Source organism: Lepidochelys kempii, chromosome 1, assembly GCF_965140285.1.
Source record: "Lepidochelys kempii isolate rLepKem1 chromosome 1, rLepKem1.hap1, whole genome shotgun sequence".
In the NCBI taxonomy this organism is placed as follows: domain Eukaryota; kingdom Metazoa; phylum Chordata; order Testudines; family Cheloniidae; genus Lepidochelys; species Lepidochelys kempii.
In genome coordinates this window covers 151,789,375-151,802,770 of record NC_136380.1, presented here as the reverse complement: position 1 = coordinate 151,802,770, position 13,396 = coordinate 151,789,375, and the positions used below count along the sequence as shown (strand labels likewise).

At 38.8% G+C, this 13,396-nt stretch overlaps 1 protein-coding gene across 1 annotated transcript in view; it reads left to right on the top strand.

Annotated features, from left to right (window-relative positions):
* Positions 1-13,396, top strand: part of CFAP47 (cilia and flagella associated protein 47) — a 643,435-nt gene that overhangs the window by 116,403 nt on the left and 513,636 nt on the right. Inside the window, exon 27 of the mRNA XM_073358068.2 lies at positions 4,582-4,682. Coding sequence (XP_073214169.2) covers positions 4,582-4,682 — 101 coding nt within the window. The remainder of the gene's footprint in view (positions 1-4,581; positions 4,683-13,396) is intronic.

Here is a 13,396-nt window from a genome sequence, read left to right as displayed (position 1 = left end):
GTTGTAAAGGTTTGAATCACGAAGATCTTGAACTCCAGCTCTTGATCTAGTGTTTGGAATGTGATTAGAAGATAAGCAGCTGGAAATTCGATTCTTTTTGTGCATTTCCCTGTTGGGGCAAGGGACCTGTTTTGATGGTTTGTCAGTGTTAGGTTAATTGTATCTTCTGGGTACACGGCAAAGCCAGTCTATTGGGGTGACCATTGGTGAAATGCTGAGGCAGTTGAGGATGGGATTTTTGTCTAGTGGTGAAAGTACAATGGGAAGTTTTAGGCTATAAGGGTTACATGACTGTGGATGAAATGGCGTGTGGAAAGGTGAGATGAAGTGCTGCTGCTTTGGTTAATTTTTACTTTGCATCTCCTATGTAGTTGTGTTTCTAAGTGCATGTCAAGGACACTCATGTTAAGGTTTGGATCGGTGTCTTTTGATATCGAGTTTGTATAAGACTGAAATCTGATTTAATAAATAATAAATCTTTGCGCCATAAATAAGAGTAGGTCATGGTGGCTGGGCATTCTTGGACCTAGCTGCTTCACAGCGTGGATTTGGCACACAACGGCAAGCAGGTTTTGTAGTAAAATCAGACTATCCCTGACTATAAACCTGAATTCTAAAGTAAAGGAATATGGTTGTATTTTAAGAAGGCAATTTGATATTTGTGTAGATTAAATTAAATGAACCATGAGAAGTTACACTAATAATATTTATCTAAGATTACCTTAATTTACAGCCCATCTTTCCAGTTAATTTGTAGTTTTCTTTTTTACTGATAATCTGAATATTTGCTTCTTTAACTGCCCTTAACCAGATTGACAGACTTCTTATTCTGCAGGGCTGATGCAAGTAAAAGCAGGTAGAAAAGATGAGAATATCTTGCCCAAGCATTTAGAAAATAGAAGGGGTGTCACACTTAGCTGCAAATCTAGATCCTTCACTGTGGAAAAATCACTACAATACTTGAAAAACAAATCAATAAGAATGTTGCATGTTGATGGTCTGGCTCTCCAATTTTAATACACATTACACTTTTTTAAAATTTTATTTATTTGACTACACAAATGCTTTAGTAGGACTAACGTAACAGTAAATTTGGCCTCCCTCACCATGGAAGAGCCAGAAGATAGAACCCAATGCAGTTCTGCTATATATAGTGGGAGGGGAGAAATAAATGCCAGGATCTCACATAAAGGGTCTGAAGTAGAGCTGGGCAAAATTTCTTCAGCCAGTAGTTCGTTCATCAAAAAGTGCAGTTTTGGGTTAGCTGAAACTGTTTGTGAATTTGGTCAAATTTGGCAAATAGTTTTGATTGAATAAAAATTGTGTGTGTGTGTGTGTGAAATTCAGAAAAAGTTTATTTTGTTTTCACATTTTTGATATGAAACACTTCTTGACTTTTCATTTTACAATGTTTCATTTTGAAATGTAGTTAGATTTAACTACACACTCCATAAAAGAGGAGGAGGCCCCAAAACACCCCAAAGTGAAATGCAACATTTCATTTTTGGTCAAATAAAATATTTCATTTGAGCCTAAACAACTTTTTTCCAGTTATTCTGTTTGGTGAGATACCAACAAATTTTCATTTCAGGTCGAACCAAAATAATTCTTTCTTCCAGACTTTTTCAGTTTGGCCACCAAACAGAAAATACCAGTTATTTGCCCAGCTGTAGCCTGACATCTGTAGGTGCAGTGCTGCTGTGCTCTGCTGGTGTTCATTCACTGCTCTGGGTGCGGGCACCTGACAGATCCACCTGCCTTACTTTTACAGAGGTGGAACACAGGAGCTGCCAGGGTTTACTGTAGACCTTGTGTTGCAGTAGTGGTTGCAGATTGACTCCACGGCTAGTCTCTGGGGAGCAGATTACAGAGGTTGGTGTGAGTAGTCCTTTCTTGTACCAAACCCATAGTGTTCGGCTTGGTGTAGTTAATAGGATTTGACCTATATTGTCTAGCTTTAAAACTTGCATTTTAATGATGGAATTATCAGCAACTGTGATGCCCTTGTTCTTGTTTTATTATCTAAGGGTACATATTTTCTACTCTGTTTACTTTACAGAATGCTGTTTATCCCACATTATCTATGGCTTTCCAGCTGTGTGTACTGCATAATATCTTACATGCTAGATCAGGTGAATGAGTGAGTGGTCTGCTCTAGGATAGCAAAAGTATCTAACAAAAGCCTGCATGATGGGTAGCTGAATAAGTTTAATGAGAAGGAAGATCACAGTAGTTAGGTCCCTGCCTTCATGTCCTCAACTTCCAATTCTTTCTCCTTCCATCTGTCATGTCCTACCTGTTTCCACAGCAGGGCCTTTGGAGTCTCTGTGGGTTATGGACCAATCCTATTTTTGACATTTTGCCTGCATGGATCCTTACTCTTGGGAAGTATGAATGAGCCCTGGAACCTTCTAGGCTACATATCCACAGCAGGGAGCAATGAGTCTCAGAGCCTGGGTCAAGAGGCTAGAGCCCTATAGCCTACGGAAGGGGGTGGGCATCAGAGCCTGAGCTTTAGCCAGAGCCACAACATCTACACGACAGTTCTTAGAACCGCAGGTGGAGCCTGAGATGTTTGACCCGGGCTCTGTGACTTGCCGCCATGGGCTGTGTAGATATATCCCTGGTAAATATCCATTGACTTTTAAGTGCATATACAGCACAAGCATTAAATCTTGCACATCATGTGAAAACATGATGTCTGTCATTGGACATTATTATTGTGTTGCAGTAGTAGTAAAATGACCAAGTCCAATAAGGGCCTCACTTTACTTGGCACTGTGTGCAAATGAATTGAAAGGACAATTGTTATCCCACAGAGCTTACATGGAACATCTTATTTCCCCCCCTCTCCACGCCAATTACACAGGCTCTGCATCTAATCAGAGTTGTTCTGTTTGCTGCATTCTAGGATCCCTTTGGCCCTTCAGGATCTTTTAAAGCATCTGAACCTTTATGTTCCTTGCCCTTATTGATTTTGAAACAGTCTTGTTCTCATTGCCCTGAACAGGTGATGCCATTTCTTCCTGTATTCTGTAAAATCCACCCCAGACGATGATGATAAAAAGCTTTCCGTCAGGAAGATCCTGATGTCTTTGGGCTATCTGTCCTTTTAGAAACCTTTCATGGCTGACAGACAGTCTGCATCTGCCACTGAATGCTGTTGGAGACAGGATGCTTGATTGATGATCTACTATGACATCTCCAATGTCCCTGTCAGTCACAATTCAGCTACTTTAATGCAAAATATGTCACTCATGTATTTGTATTCACTGAAACAAATTGCCTGAAAGTCTTTAGGACAAAATAAAAAAGCATAGATATTTTTTCAGTTGGTGTTCTGTTTCCCTAAATAAAGTATTACAGAATCTCAGGATTGGTTTAATGAAAATGAGTGAACCACTAATGGTTCATTCAGATAACACATACGTTTTGATTTTGTTTTATTAAGCGTTTAAAAACTGATTCCACTGAGTGAGTGATATACCATATATAGTAATTCCACACTTGCTAGGAGGATGTTTACCTTATTTTCAAATAAAACACCTAGACTTTTTAATATGATTTGATTATGCTCCATTACAAACACAAACAATAAATTAGTTATGTTCACCTACTATTTATAACGTACCTTCATGGGAAAAAAGTCACAAATTTACATGATCAGTGGTACCAAGTGTTTATAGCTTCAGACCTATAACTTGATCACTTTCTAAAAACTTTTACTTTTTGACAGTATAAGATCTGTTTGTGTAGTATATGTTCCCTGTGTGTTAACATACTGTAAAAGTGTTATCGGATGAAATTATTATCAATTTTACATAAAGTAGAAAAAGTGCATGTAATAGTGCAGGAAAAGGGAAGTGAAACTATAGGCCTTCATATGCAACTTTCTCTAGCCCTCTGGCTTCATGGATTCAAGACAGTCGAGTAGATGACAGCTGAGTATTTGACACTTTTCTCCCATTTTTTTCTTTTGTTTATTTATTTTGTTTTTACTGAGTTCTTTGAGGTGTGATAAACTCTCTCCAGTGTCAAAAATTGCATAATCTATTTTGCAAGACAGCAACCTCCTTTAGTATGCTCATAAATATCAACTCTAATTTTAATTATTTTTGTTTTCAGATGGACGCAGTTCACTTATTTCAATAAATCCTTTCTACCCCTTAGACTTTCATGACACATTCATGTTCAGAGTGGAATGTGCCAGATAAGAGAGAACCACTATTGTATCAGTCTTCACTGTTTGTGGGTTATTGATATACACAAACTTTCCAAATTGTGCTCTCACAGCAGTGCAACCCTACTGACTGCACCACTGTACAAGAGAGCGGAAATTGGCTGCATATCTTCTTTTTAGTGTTGGTTACTGTTACCTTAATATCTGCGTTTACTTTATTGTTCACCATACAACAGCTAAATCAGAGGCAATCTTAAAAATTCAGGTGACCATAAAAAAAGCTTGACTGTGAAATATTTGAGAAATTTAACAGAAGAACAGCCATATTAATAGAAAATATTGAAAGATTATTTTTTATATATTAAAAGACATACTTCTCTCCTCCCTTCTGATCTCCCCAGGTTCTCGCTTCAGGTTGCTGCCACAGCAGAGAACTGCCTTCTTACTGTATATCCATACCTGGCATTCCACTGCACAGACCAGCAAATTATCTTGAGAAGTGGTAAGGGTAGTGAACATTTCCTCACTTAATCTTTTTAATTATGTTATTACATTGTAATTATATTAACTACAATAGTCTGTCTATATTTTTTATCATGATCAGAGCTACTTATTTAATTAAGGAAGTATTTTTACTTGGTACTTAGAAGTAACATAACTCATAATGAGATTTTTATAATGTGTTGGGATTCATACAGATTCAGGCTTGTTCTTACTGAAAGTAGGGGGACAAAATAAGTTGGATATTTATTGAAAAATGTATGACAAGCCTACAACTTTTAGAATAATTGTGCTAATAGTGGAGTAAGAGTAGAAAAGATAACATAACTACATGGAGGAAAATAAATTAATTTAAATTAGGCTGACAGAGAGCTATGGTTGATAGGCAGTTTCTGTGCCACCTACAATTGGACTAGTTACGAAAAAACAGCACAGAAGAAAGCAGCATGATTGAATGGTAAAGTTATTACAGAGTAATTATATAATAGTTGGAAGGGTGGTCAGTATTTTTGAGATTCTGGAAAAGGCATGAGATTTTTTTTGTAGCGTTTTGTTCAAATGTATCTGGAATACTGTGAAAATACTGGAAGACATCAGATTGATTAGTGTAAAATAAGCCAAACTTACATGGATGGATCTTTCTTACTTAAAGGGGATGTCTATGCTTTAGAATCCGGTTACAACCATTGAAATTATCTTTGCAGAAGGGTCAAGATAAGGCAGGCAACTAGAATGTGTGCAGTGGCAAAATTACCTTCAGAACCTGCTCCAAACAATTCATCAGCAGGTTTATGTTTGTAACATGATAAAAATTAAGCTAAGATAAATTCTACTGTGACCACAGTGTGACTCTATTGTTCAGTTTATTACTTGGGTCCAATCCTGTAAATAACAATGGGGAAGCAGAGTGCTCTACCTGTGAGAACCCCATTGGATATCAGTGGGGCTGTCTGTGAATGTACAGAGGCCAGGGCCGCATGTTGTAATTTGCAGGATTGGGGTCCTTACATTCCTCAGATTAACAAGAGCAGGTTGCTAATTCTAGGAAAAACAAAATAACATGATCTGTGTCTGTGATTTTTTTGGGACCATTCAGCGCTATTCATTTGTGTTAGGGCTGTCAAGTGATTAAAAAAATTAATCATGATTAGTTATGCAATTAAAAAAATTAATTGGGATTAATTGCACTATTAGTTGTGCTGTTAAACAACAATAGAATACCATTTATTTAAATATTTTTGGATGTTTTCTACATTTTCAAATATGTTGATTTTCAATTACAACACAGAATATATTGGCTGGGAATGGCGAACCGTGGCCAGTGGGAGCTGTGTGCGGCCGTGCAAATATAAATAAATGGTCTGGAGGCCAGTGGATTATCCTGACAGGCTGCAGGTCACCCACCACTGCTCTGAAGTTTTACATTATTTTGTTTTTGAGTGCAGTTATTTTACAAAAAGATAAATAAATTGCACTTTCATGGTAGAGATTGCACTACAGTACTTGTATGAGATGAACTGAAAAATACTATTTCTTTTATCAATTTTACAATGTAAATATTTGTAATCAAAATCATAGTATAAAGTGAGCACTGTACACTTTGTATTCTGTGTTGTAATTGAAATCAATATATTTGAAAATGTAGAAAACATTCAAAAATATTTAATACATTTCAATTGGTATTCCATTGTTTAACAGTGAATTAAAACTGCGATTAATCACGATTAATTTTCTTGAGTTAATTGCGTGCGTTAACTGCGATTAATTGACAACCCTAATTTGTATCTGTAGTTTTTCTTATCCTGATGGAGGTTTGAAGCTGAATCAGATAGAATTGAGTAAAACCTCAAAAATGATCCCAGTAAGGAGGATACTCAGTTGCCCATAGGACTCAACTGATGATCAGAATTTATTCACATGCCTTGGAATCCTGCAAGAATCCGGAATAAGTAGCTGCATGGACCCTGCAGAGTCTTCAGTGACTGCAGATTTTGTTTTCCTTCATGAGACTAGAAGGGAGCTCTGTTAGATCTGAAAAGCTGGTTTCCCCTGGGCTTGAGGGGGGTTGAACTCGGGCTGCTGTATTCATTCCTTGTAGCCACTTTGTTCCCACCTAAGTATCGGTGGCCTGTAGAACCTTTAGAAAGGTGACTAGCTTAATGGGAAGAGAGATGAGGCCCTTTGCCAGGTCCTTAAACCCGTTTATGGGCTGCTGCTTATCTTTCCCAGTGATGACTGCTAATGCGTAAGCCCCAAGGCATAGCTCTGTCAAAAGAGATCACTTGCAGCGGCTCACCAGAGCCCAGCACTATCACTCCACAACAGCCATCCTTCAAAGCTGCCTATTTCAACCAGGCAAATTGTGTGTGCCTAAATCTGGTCCCACATGATCGGGCCATCCAGTCAGGGACACAGCAAAATGTGTCCCTGTGAGAATGTGTAAAATGACATTATTTGAAGGCCTAATAAACACCTGCAACCACAGGCTAGTGACATTTTTAATCCACAGTGATAATTGCCATGTGTTACTCTGCCAGTTGATCCCCTGGACAGACAGTACTGAATGCCTTTTCACTGGACATTGTACACTGGTTTCCATACAGTTATCCTGTCTGTTAGACAATCATTGCACAGGAGTCCTCAGCATTTTTCTTTGATAAGAGGAAACAAGGTGCAGGATTTCGAAGAGCTGTGTTCTAATGTTGCAGAATTTCACTACTGGCAATGTTATATCCTGGAGGTCCCATGTGACAACCACTTTATAATAGCTCTTCAGTATAAAGTTTTTACATAATTAGTACGAAACTCTTCTTTCATACTTATTTACACTTGGAGTAAAAAAAATGCACAAAATATTGCTTATAAACAAGTTATATGCGATAAAGATGTCATTACAATGAAATTATACAATATATTAAAATGAATGCATTCAGTAGCATTTTAAAACTATTTATTTACGTACAGGTTTTTTAACAGGTTTACAAAGCCTTGTCATGTAAATACAAGAAACTAAACAATAATTACAGCAGTGAGCTTGTGTTTAAAGAGACATTATACATAAATATGGTCATCAGATCTCTCTATTTGACAAGGTATTAGCATATTACACAGTGAGCATACTTCTATGGCATTTATCTTCTTTTGATTTTTGTTAAATGGAATGAAATTTCTGATTACACATATTTAACAGATCTGGCATGTCTATCAAATGTTACTATTAAAAAAAATTGGACACGTGTGCTCGTGTTTTTGCAGGTGAATGTGCTTTGTTTGAGTACTGAGTAAAGGTTAGCCAAATATCTAAGTATCTTTTTGGCCTCTGTTTATTTTTCTGGGCATGTAAATGGGGTGTGCATTTTACCATAACTACCCATGGTTTTTTTAGCCATTCTTCTACAGTTGGACTATATTTTCTTTTTCCAATGAAATGCTATCAATAGCCAAGCAGTTACTAACAGATGACAGATTAATTCATTTTCTTTTCATAGAATCAGAGAAATGGAGGGCTAGAAGGGTCCTTGGGAGGTCATCAAGTCCAGTCCATGGTTCTGAGGCAGGATTGAGTGAACCTAGACCATCCTTGACAGATGTTTGTCCAATCCATTCTTAAAAAATTTCAATGATGGGAATTTCACAGCCTCCCTTGGAAGCCTATTCCAGTGCTTAACTACCCTTATTGTTAAAAAGTTTTTCCTATTATCTAACCTAAATCTCCCTTGCTGTAGATGAAGCCCATTACTTCTTGTCCTACCTTTAGTGGATATGAGACCACTGATGATCGTGGTCCTGTTTATAACAGCCCTTGCCATATCAGAAGACTGTTCTCGGGTCCCCCACTTCAATCTTCTTTTCTCAAGAATAACATACCCATTTTTCAACCTTTCCTCATATGTCAGGTTTTCTAAACATTTCATCATTTTTATTGCTGTTATCTGGGCTCTCTCCAGTTTGCCTACATCTTTCTTAAAATGTGGAACCCAGAAGTGGACACAGTACTCCAGCTGAGGCCTCACTAATGCCAAATAGAGCAGGACAATTACCTCCCATGTTTTACACATACTACTGCTGTTAGTGCACCCCAGAATGATGCATCCATCTGCATCACATAGATGACTCATACTCAGTCAGTGATCCACTATAACCCCAGACTCTTAGCAGCAGCACTACCAGCTAACCAGTTATTTCCCATTTTATAGTTCTGCATTTGATTTTATCTTCCGAAGTAAAGTACTTTTCACTTGCCTTTGTTGAATTTCATCTTGTTGATTTCAGACCAATACTTCAGTCTGTTAAGGCCATTTTGAATTCTAATCCTGTCCTCTGAAGTCCTCACAACCCCTCCCAGATCCTCAAATCTTTTAAGCCTGGTCTCCACTCCATTATCCAAGTCATTATGAAAACATTGCATAGTACTGGACCCAGGACAGACCCCTGCGGGACCCCACTACATACTCTCACCGAGTCTGACAGAAACCATTGATAACTACTCTTTGAGTATGGTCTTTCAACCAGTTGTACACCCATTTCATAATAATTTTATCTAGAGAACATTTCACTAATTTGCTTATGAAAATATAATGTGGGACTGTGTCAAAAACCTTACTAAAATCAATATATATAGTGTCTATTGCTTCCCCCCTCCATCCACTAGGCTGGTAACTTTGTCAAAGAAGGTTTGGCATGATATGTTCCTGAAAAATCTAGGCTGACTGTTCCTTATAACCCTATTATCCTCTAGATCCTTACAAATTGATTGTTTAATAATTTGTTCCAGGTATTGAAGTTAGGCTGATGGGTCGATAATTCCCAGGGTCCTTTTTAAAGATAGCCATTATGTTTGCCGTACTCTTGTTGTCTGAGACCTCACCCATCCTCTGAGTTCTCAAAGATAATTGCTAATGATTCCAAGATTGCTTCAATTAGTTCCTTATATACTGTGGGATGAATTTCATCAAGCCCTGCCAACCAGAATACATCTAATTTATCTAAATATTCTTTAACCTGTTTTTTCCATATTTTGGCTTGTGTTCCTTCCCCTTTGTTGTTAGTATTTATATTAATACTGTATCTACTCACCATTAATCTTTTTAGTGAAGACTGAAGCAAAATAGACCTTAAACACCTCAGTCTTTTTGATGCCATCAATTATTAGCTCTTCTTCTGGATAAGTAGAGGATGTACACTTTCCTTTGGCTTTCTGTTGCTCCTAATGTATTTGTACAGCCTCCTCTTATTGCCTTTTATGTGCCTTGCTGAGTGTAACTCCATTTTGTGCCTTAGCCTTTCTGATTTTGTTACTACATGCTTGTGCTATACTTTTATATTCATTCTCAGCAATTCGTCCAGGTTTCCATTTCTTGTCGAATTCCTTTTTGACTTTCAGGTCATTGCAGAGCTGTCTTTTGCCTTTAATGTTTTGTCTTTGAGAAGCTGCCATTCCTTTATCCCTTAGATTTTCTTTCCCTGAGTCCTAACCTACCAGTTCTCTGCGTTTGTTAAAGTCTGCTTTTTTAAAGTATGCTCACTTGTGTGACTATTTCCACTAGGAAGCCCTACCGACTGCATTCTAATACTCTCTCACTGGACACGTTCACCATACATACATAAAATCTCCTCTTTCACCACAATTCTCCAACATTTATTCCTATACAATCTCTATATGTTTTTAACCTGACTGGTGCGAGGTACCATTGAAACAGTACCTTAAAGAAATTTTGTTTTACTGTGCTACAGGGAGAGATTGGTGGTCCTCTTTTACAATTTCATTGTAGTCAGTTGCAGGATTGATGCTGTGATTTTTTTTTTAAATGGAGTCTTCTATTTGAAACCTGTATTTTGTTCTGTAATAGAGCATGCTTGGAAAGACTATCTACCCTATTACTAGATAAATGCATTGTTGTACTATACTGTTCACACTGTATATTTGACTCTGTATATCTCCCTTAACTTGTTCTGATGTTTAAGATTGTAAAATGTTTTTCTCATAAATTGCAATTGTGTGACATATATAGTATGTGCAATTCCAATGGGGTAAAAATACCTATTTATGTTTTTCAAAGGGCTGCAGGATTAATTGATTAAACTGGTGCTGACTCAGATGGCAGTCACTTCAAGAGTGATAAAACTGTTACAGGCATTAAACCAAAGAGAAACTAGTATGTTGAGCCACTTTGCCCTGCCCAGCATAGTGTATTTTGCCTTCCAGTGGATATGACTGTACTCCTGCTCTTATCCATTGAGTATTTAATGTAATTTGAAATCTGTTCATTTTTTTTCTTCAAAGGTGTATAGAACAGTCAGTCATTCTTGAGTCCTACATATGTCTTCTGCTTTCCTTACTTGATGTAAAACCTTTTAGTTCAGCTTAGCTTGTTTTACTTTTATCTTTTTTGGCAAACTACTAATTTGACTTACTGGGGTCATTTACATTTTTTATGGAATTTTTAATATGTTAAAGGAAAATAACTTTAAAAGAATGCTAGTCTAATCTTTAGGCCTTTTCAGAACGAGGTAACTATCAACAATGTAACGAAGCTAATATGGGTATTTTCATTGACTTTAATGGTAGCTAAATTGAGCTCTCAGGTTCAAATTCTTTTGTGATCACCTCATGGTTCTTCTGATTGAGAACTGCAGTCCTTCATAGTTGAGGTAGCACTAGTGTCTCTTGGCAAGGCTTATTTTTGATGCAAACCCCTTTACAAGTCCAAAACAACAAATCCTCATGGCTTTAATTTTTTTTTCAGCTAAAGTCTCAAAGGCCCACTATTATCTGTTCTGAAAGTCTTGAACAACTTTAATAATCACTGTTTCTGACTAAAGACTTAAATGACTCCAGTTTTTCCCAAGCACAGAATTTCACACAAGGTTAGATTTGGACATTAACTATTATAAATGTAGGAGCCAAAGAAATTAAAATTGTTAAACTGGGTATGATTTTCCATCTGGTCCCTGACTGAACACAGAGGACACTTATGGGGAATGTAACTGATAATGACCCAACATTAATAGCCCCAAACCAGCAAAGGACTTCAGCACTTGCTTAATGTTAAGCATGTGAGAAGTCCCATTTTTTAGCTCCCTTTAAGTCTCAAAGAAAGTTTTTTATAAAAATTTTCAAGACATTCAGAACAGATACTAGTTGCCCCTAAGACTTTAACTGTACAAAATATAAAGAATGAGATTGTTCACATTCTTAAAGTGAAACATGTCCTTTGGTGGATTGGGGCCTAAAGCAGGAATTGCTGTGCAAGACTGAAGCTACATGCCCTAAATTTCCAGGCCTGACAAGTCAACCAACTCCCTCTGCAGTTCTACTTCATAGAATCATAGAACTGGAAGGAACCTTGAGAGGTCATCTAGTCCAGTCCCCTGCACTAGTTGCAGGACTAAGTATTATCTAGATCAGAGGTGGGCAAACTACGGCCCGTGGACCATATCCAGCCCTTGGGACCCTCCTGCCCGGCCCCTGAGCTCCTTGCCTGGGAGGCTAGCCCCTGGCCCCTCCCTTGCTGTTCCCCCTCCCCCGCAGCCTCAGCTTACCATGCTGCTGGTGCAATGCTCTGGGTGGCCGGGCAGCACAGCTGCAGAGCCGTGGCCTGACCCAGTGCTCTGGGGGGCGTGGCTGTAGTGCCGCCATCCAGCGGTGCTCCAGGCAGCGCGGTAAGGGGGCAGGGAGCGGGGGGGTTGGATAGAGGGCAGGGGAGTTCAAGGGGGTAGTCAGGGGGTGGGGCTGTGGATAGGGGTCAGGGCGGTCAGAGGGCAGGGAACAGGGGGGTTGAATGGGGGTAAGGGTTCCGTGGGGTGGGGGGGGAGTCAGGAATGACAGGAGGGATTGGATGGGGTGGGGGGGGGAGTCAGGAATGACAGGAGAAGGGGATGGTTGATGGGGCAGGATTCCCGGGGGGGCTGTCAGCAGGCGAGAAGCAGTGGGGGTTGGATAGGGGTCAGGGGCCGGCCCATGCCTGGCTGTTAGGGGAGGCACAGCCTCCCCTAACTGGCCCTCCATACAATTTTGGAAACCCGATGTGGCCCTTGGGCCAAAAAAAATCCCCGCCCCGATCTAGACCATCCCTGACAAGTTTTTGTCTAACCTGCTCTTAAGAATCTCCAATGATGGAGATTCACAACCTCCCTAAGCAATTTATTCCTAACTTCCAGTTAGGAAGTTTTTTCTAATGTCCAATCTGAACCTCCTTTGCTGCAGTTTAAGCCCTTGCTTCTTGTCCTATCCTCAGAGGTTAAGAATTTTTTTTCTTCCTCCTCCTTGTAACGGTCTTTTACATACTTGAAAATTGTTGTCATGTCCTCTCTCAGTCTTCTCTTTTCCAGACTAAACAAACCCATTTTTTTCAATCTCCCCTCATAGGTCATGTTTTTCAGACCTTTAATAATTTTTATCACTCTTCTCTGGACTCTCTCGAATTTGTCCCCATCCATCCTGAAATGTGGCGCCCTGAACTAGACACAATACCCCAGTTGAGACCTAATCAGCGCAGAGTAGAGCGGAAGAATTACTTATCATGTCTTGTTTACAACACTCCTACTAATACATCCCAGAAGGATGTTTGCTTTTTTTGCAACAGCCTTACACTGTTGACTCATTTAGCTTGTGATTCACTATGACCCCCAGATTCCTTTTTGCGGTACTCCTTCCTAGGCAGTCATTTCCCATTTTGTATGTGTGCAACTGATTGTTCTTTCCTAAATGGAATA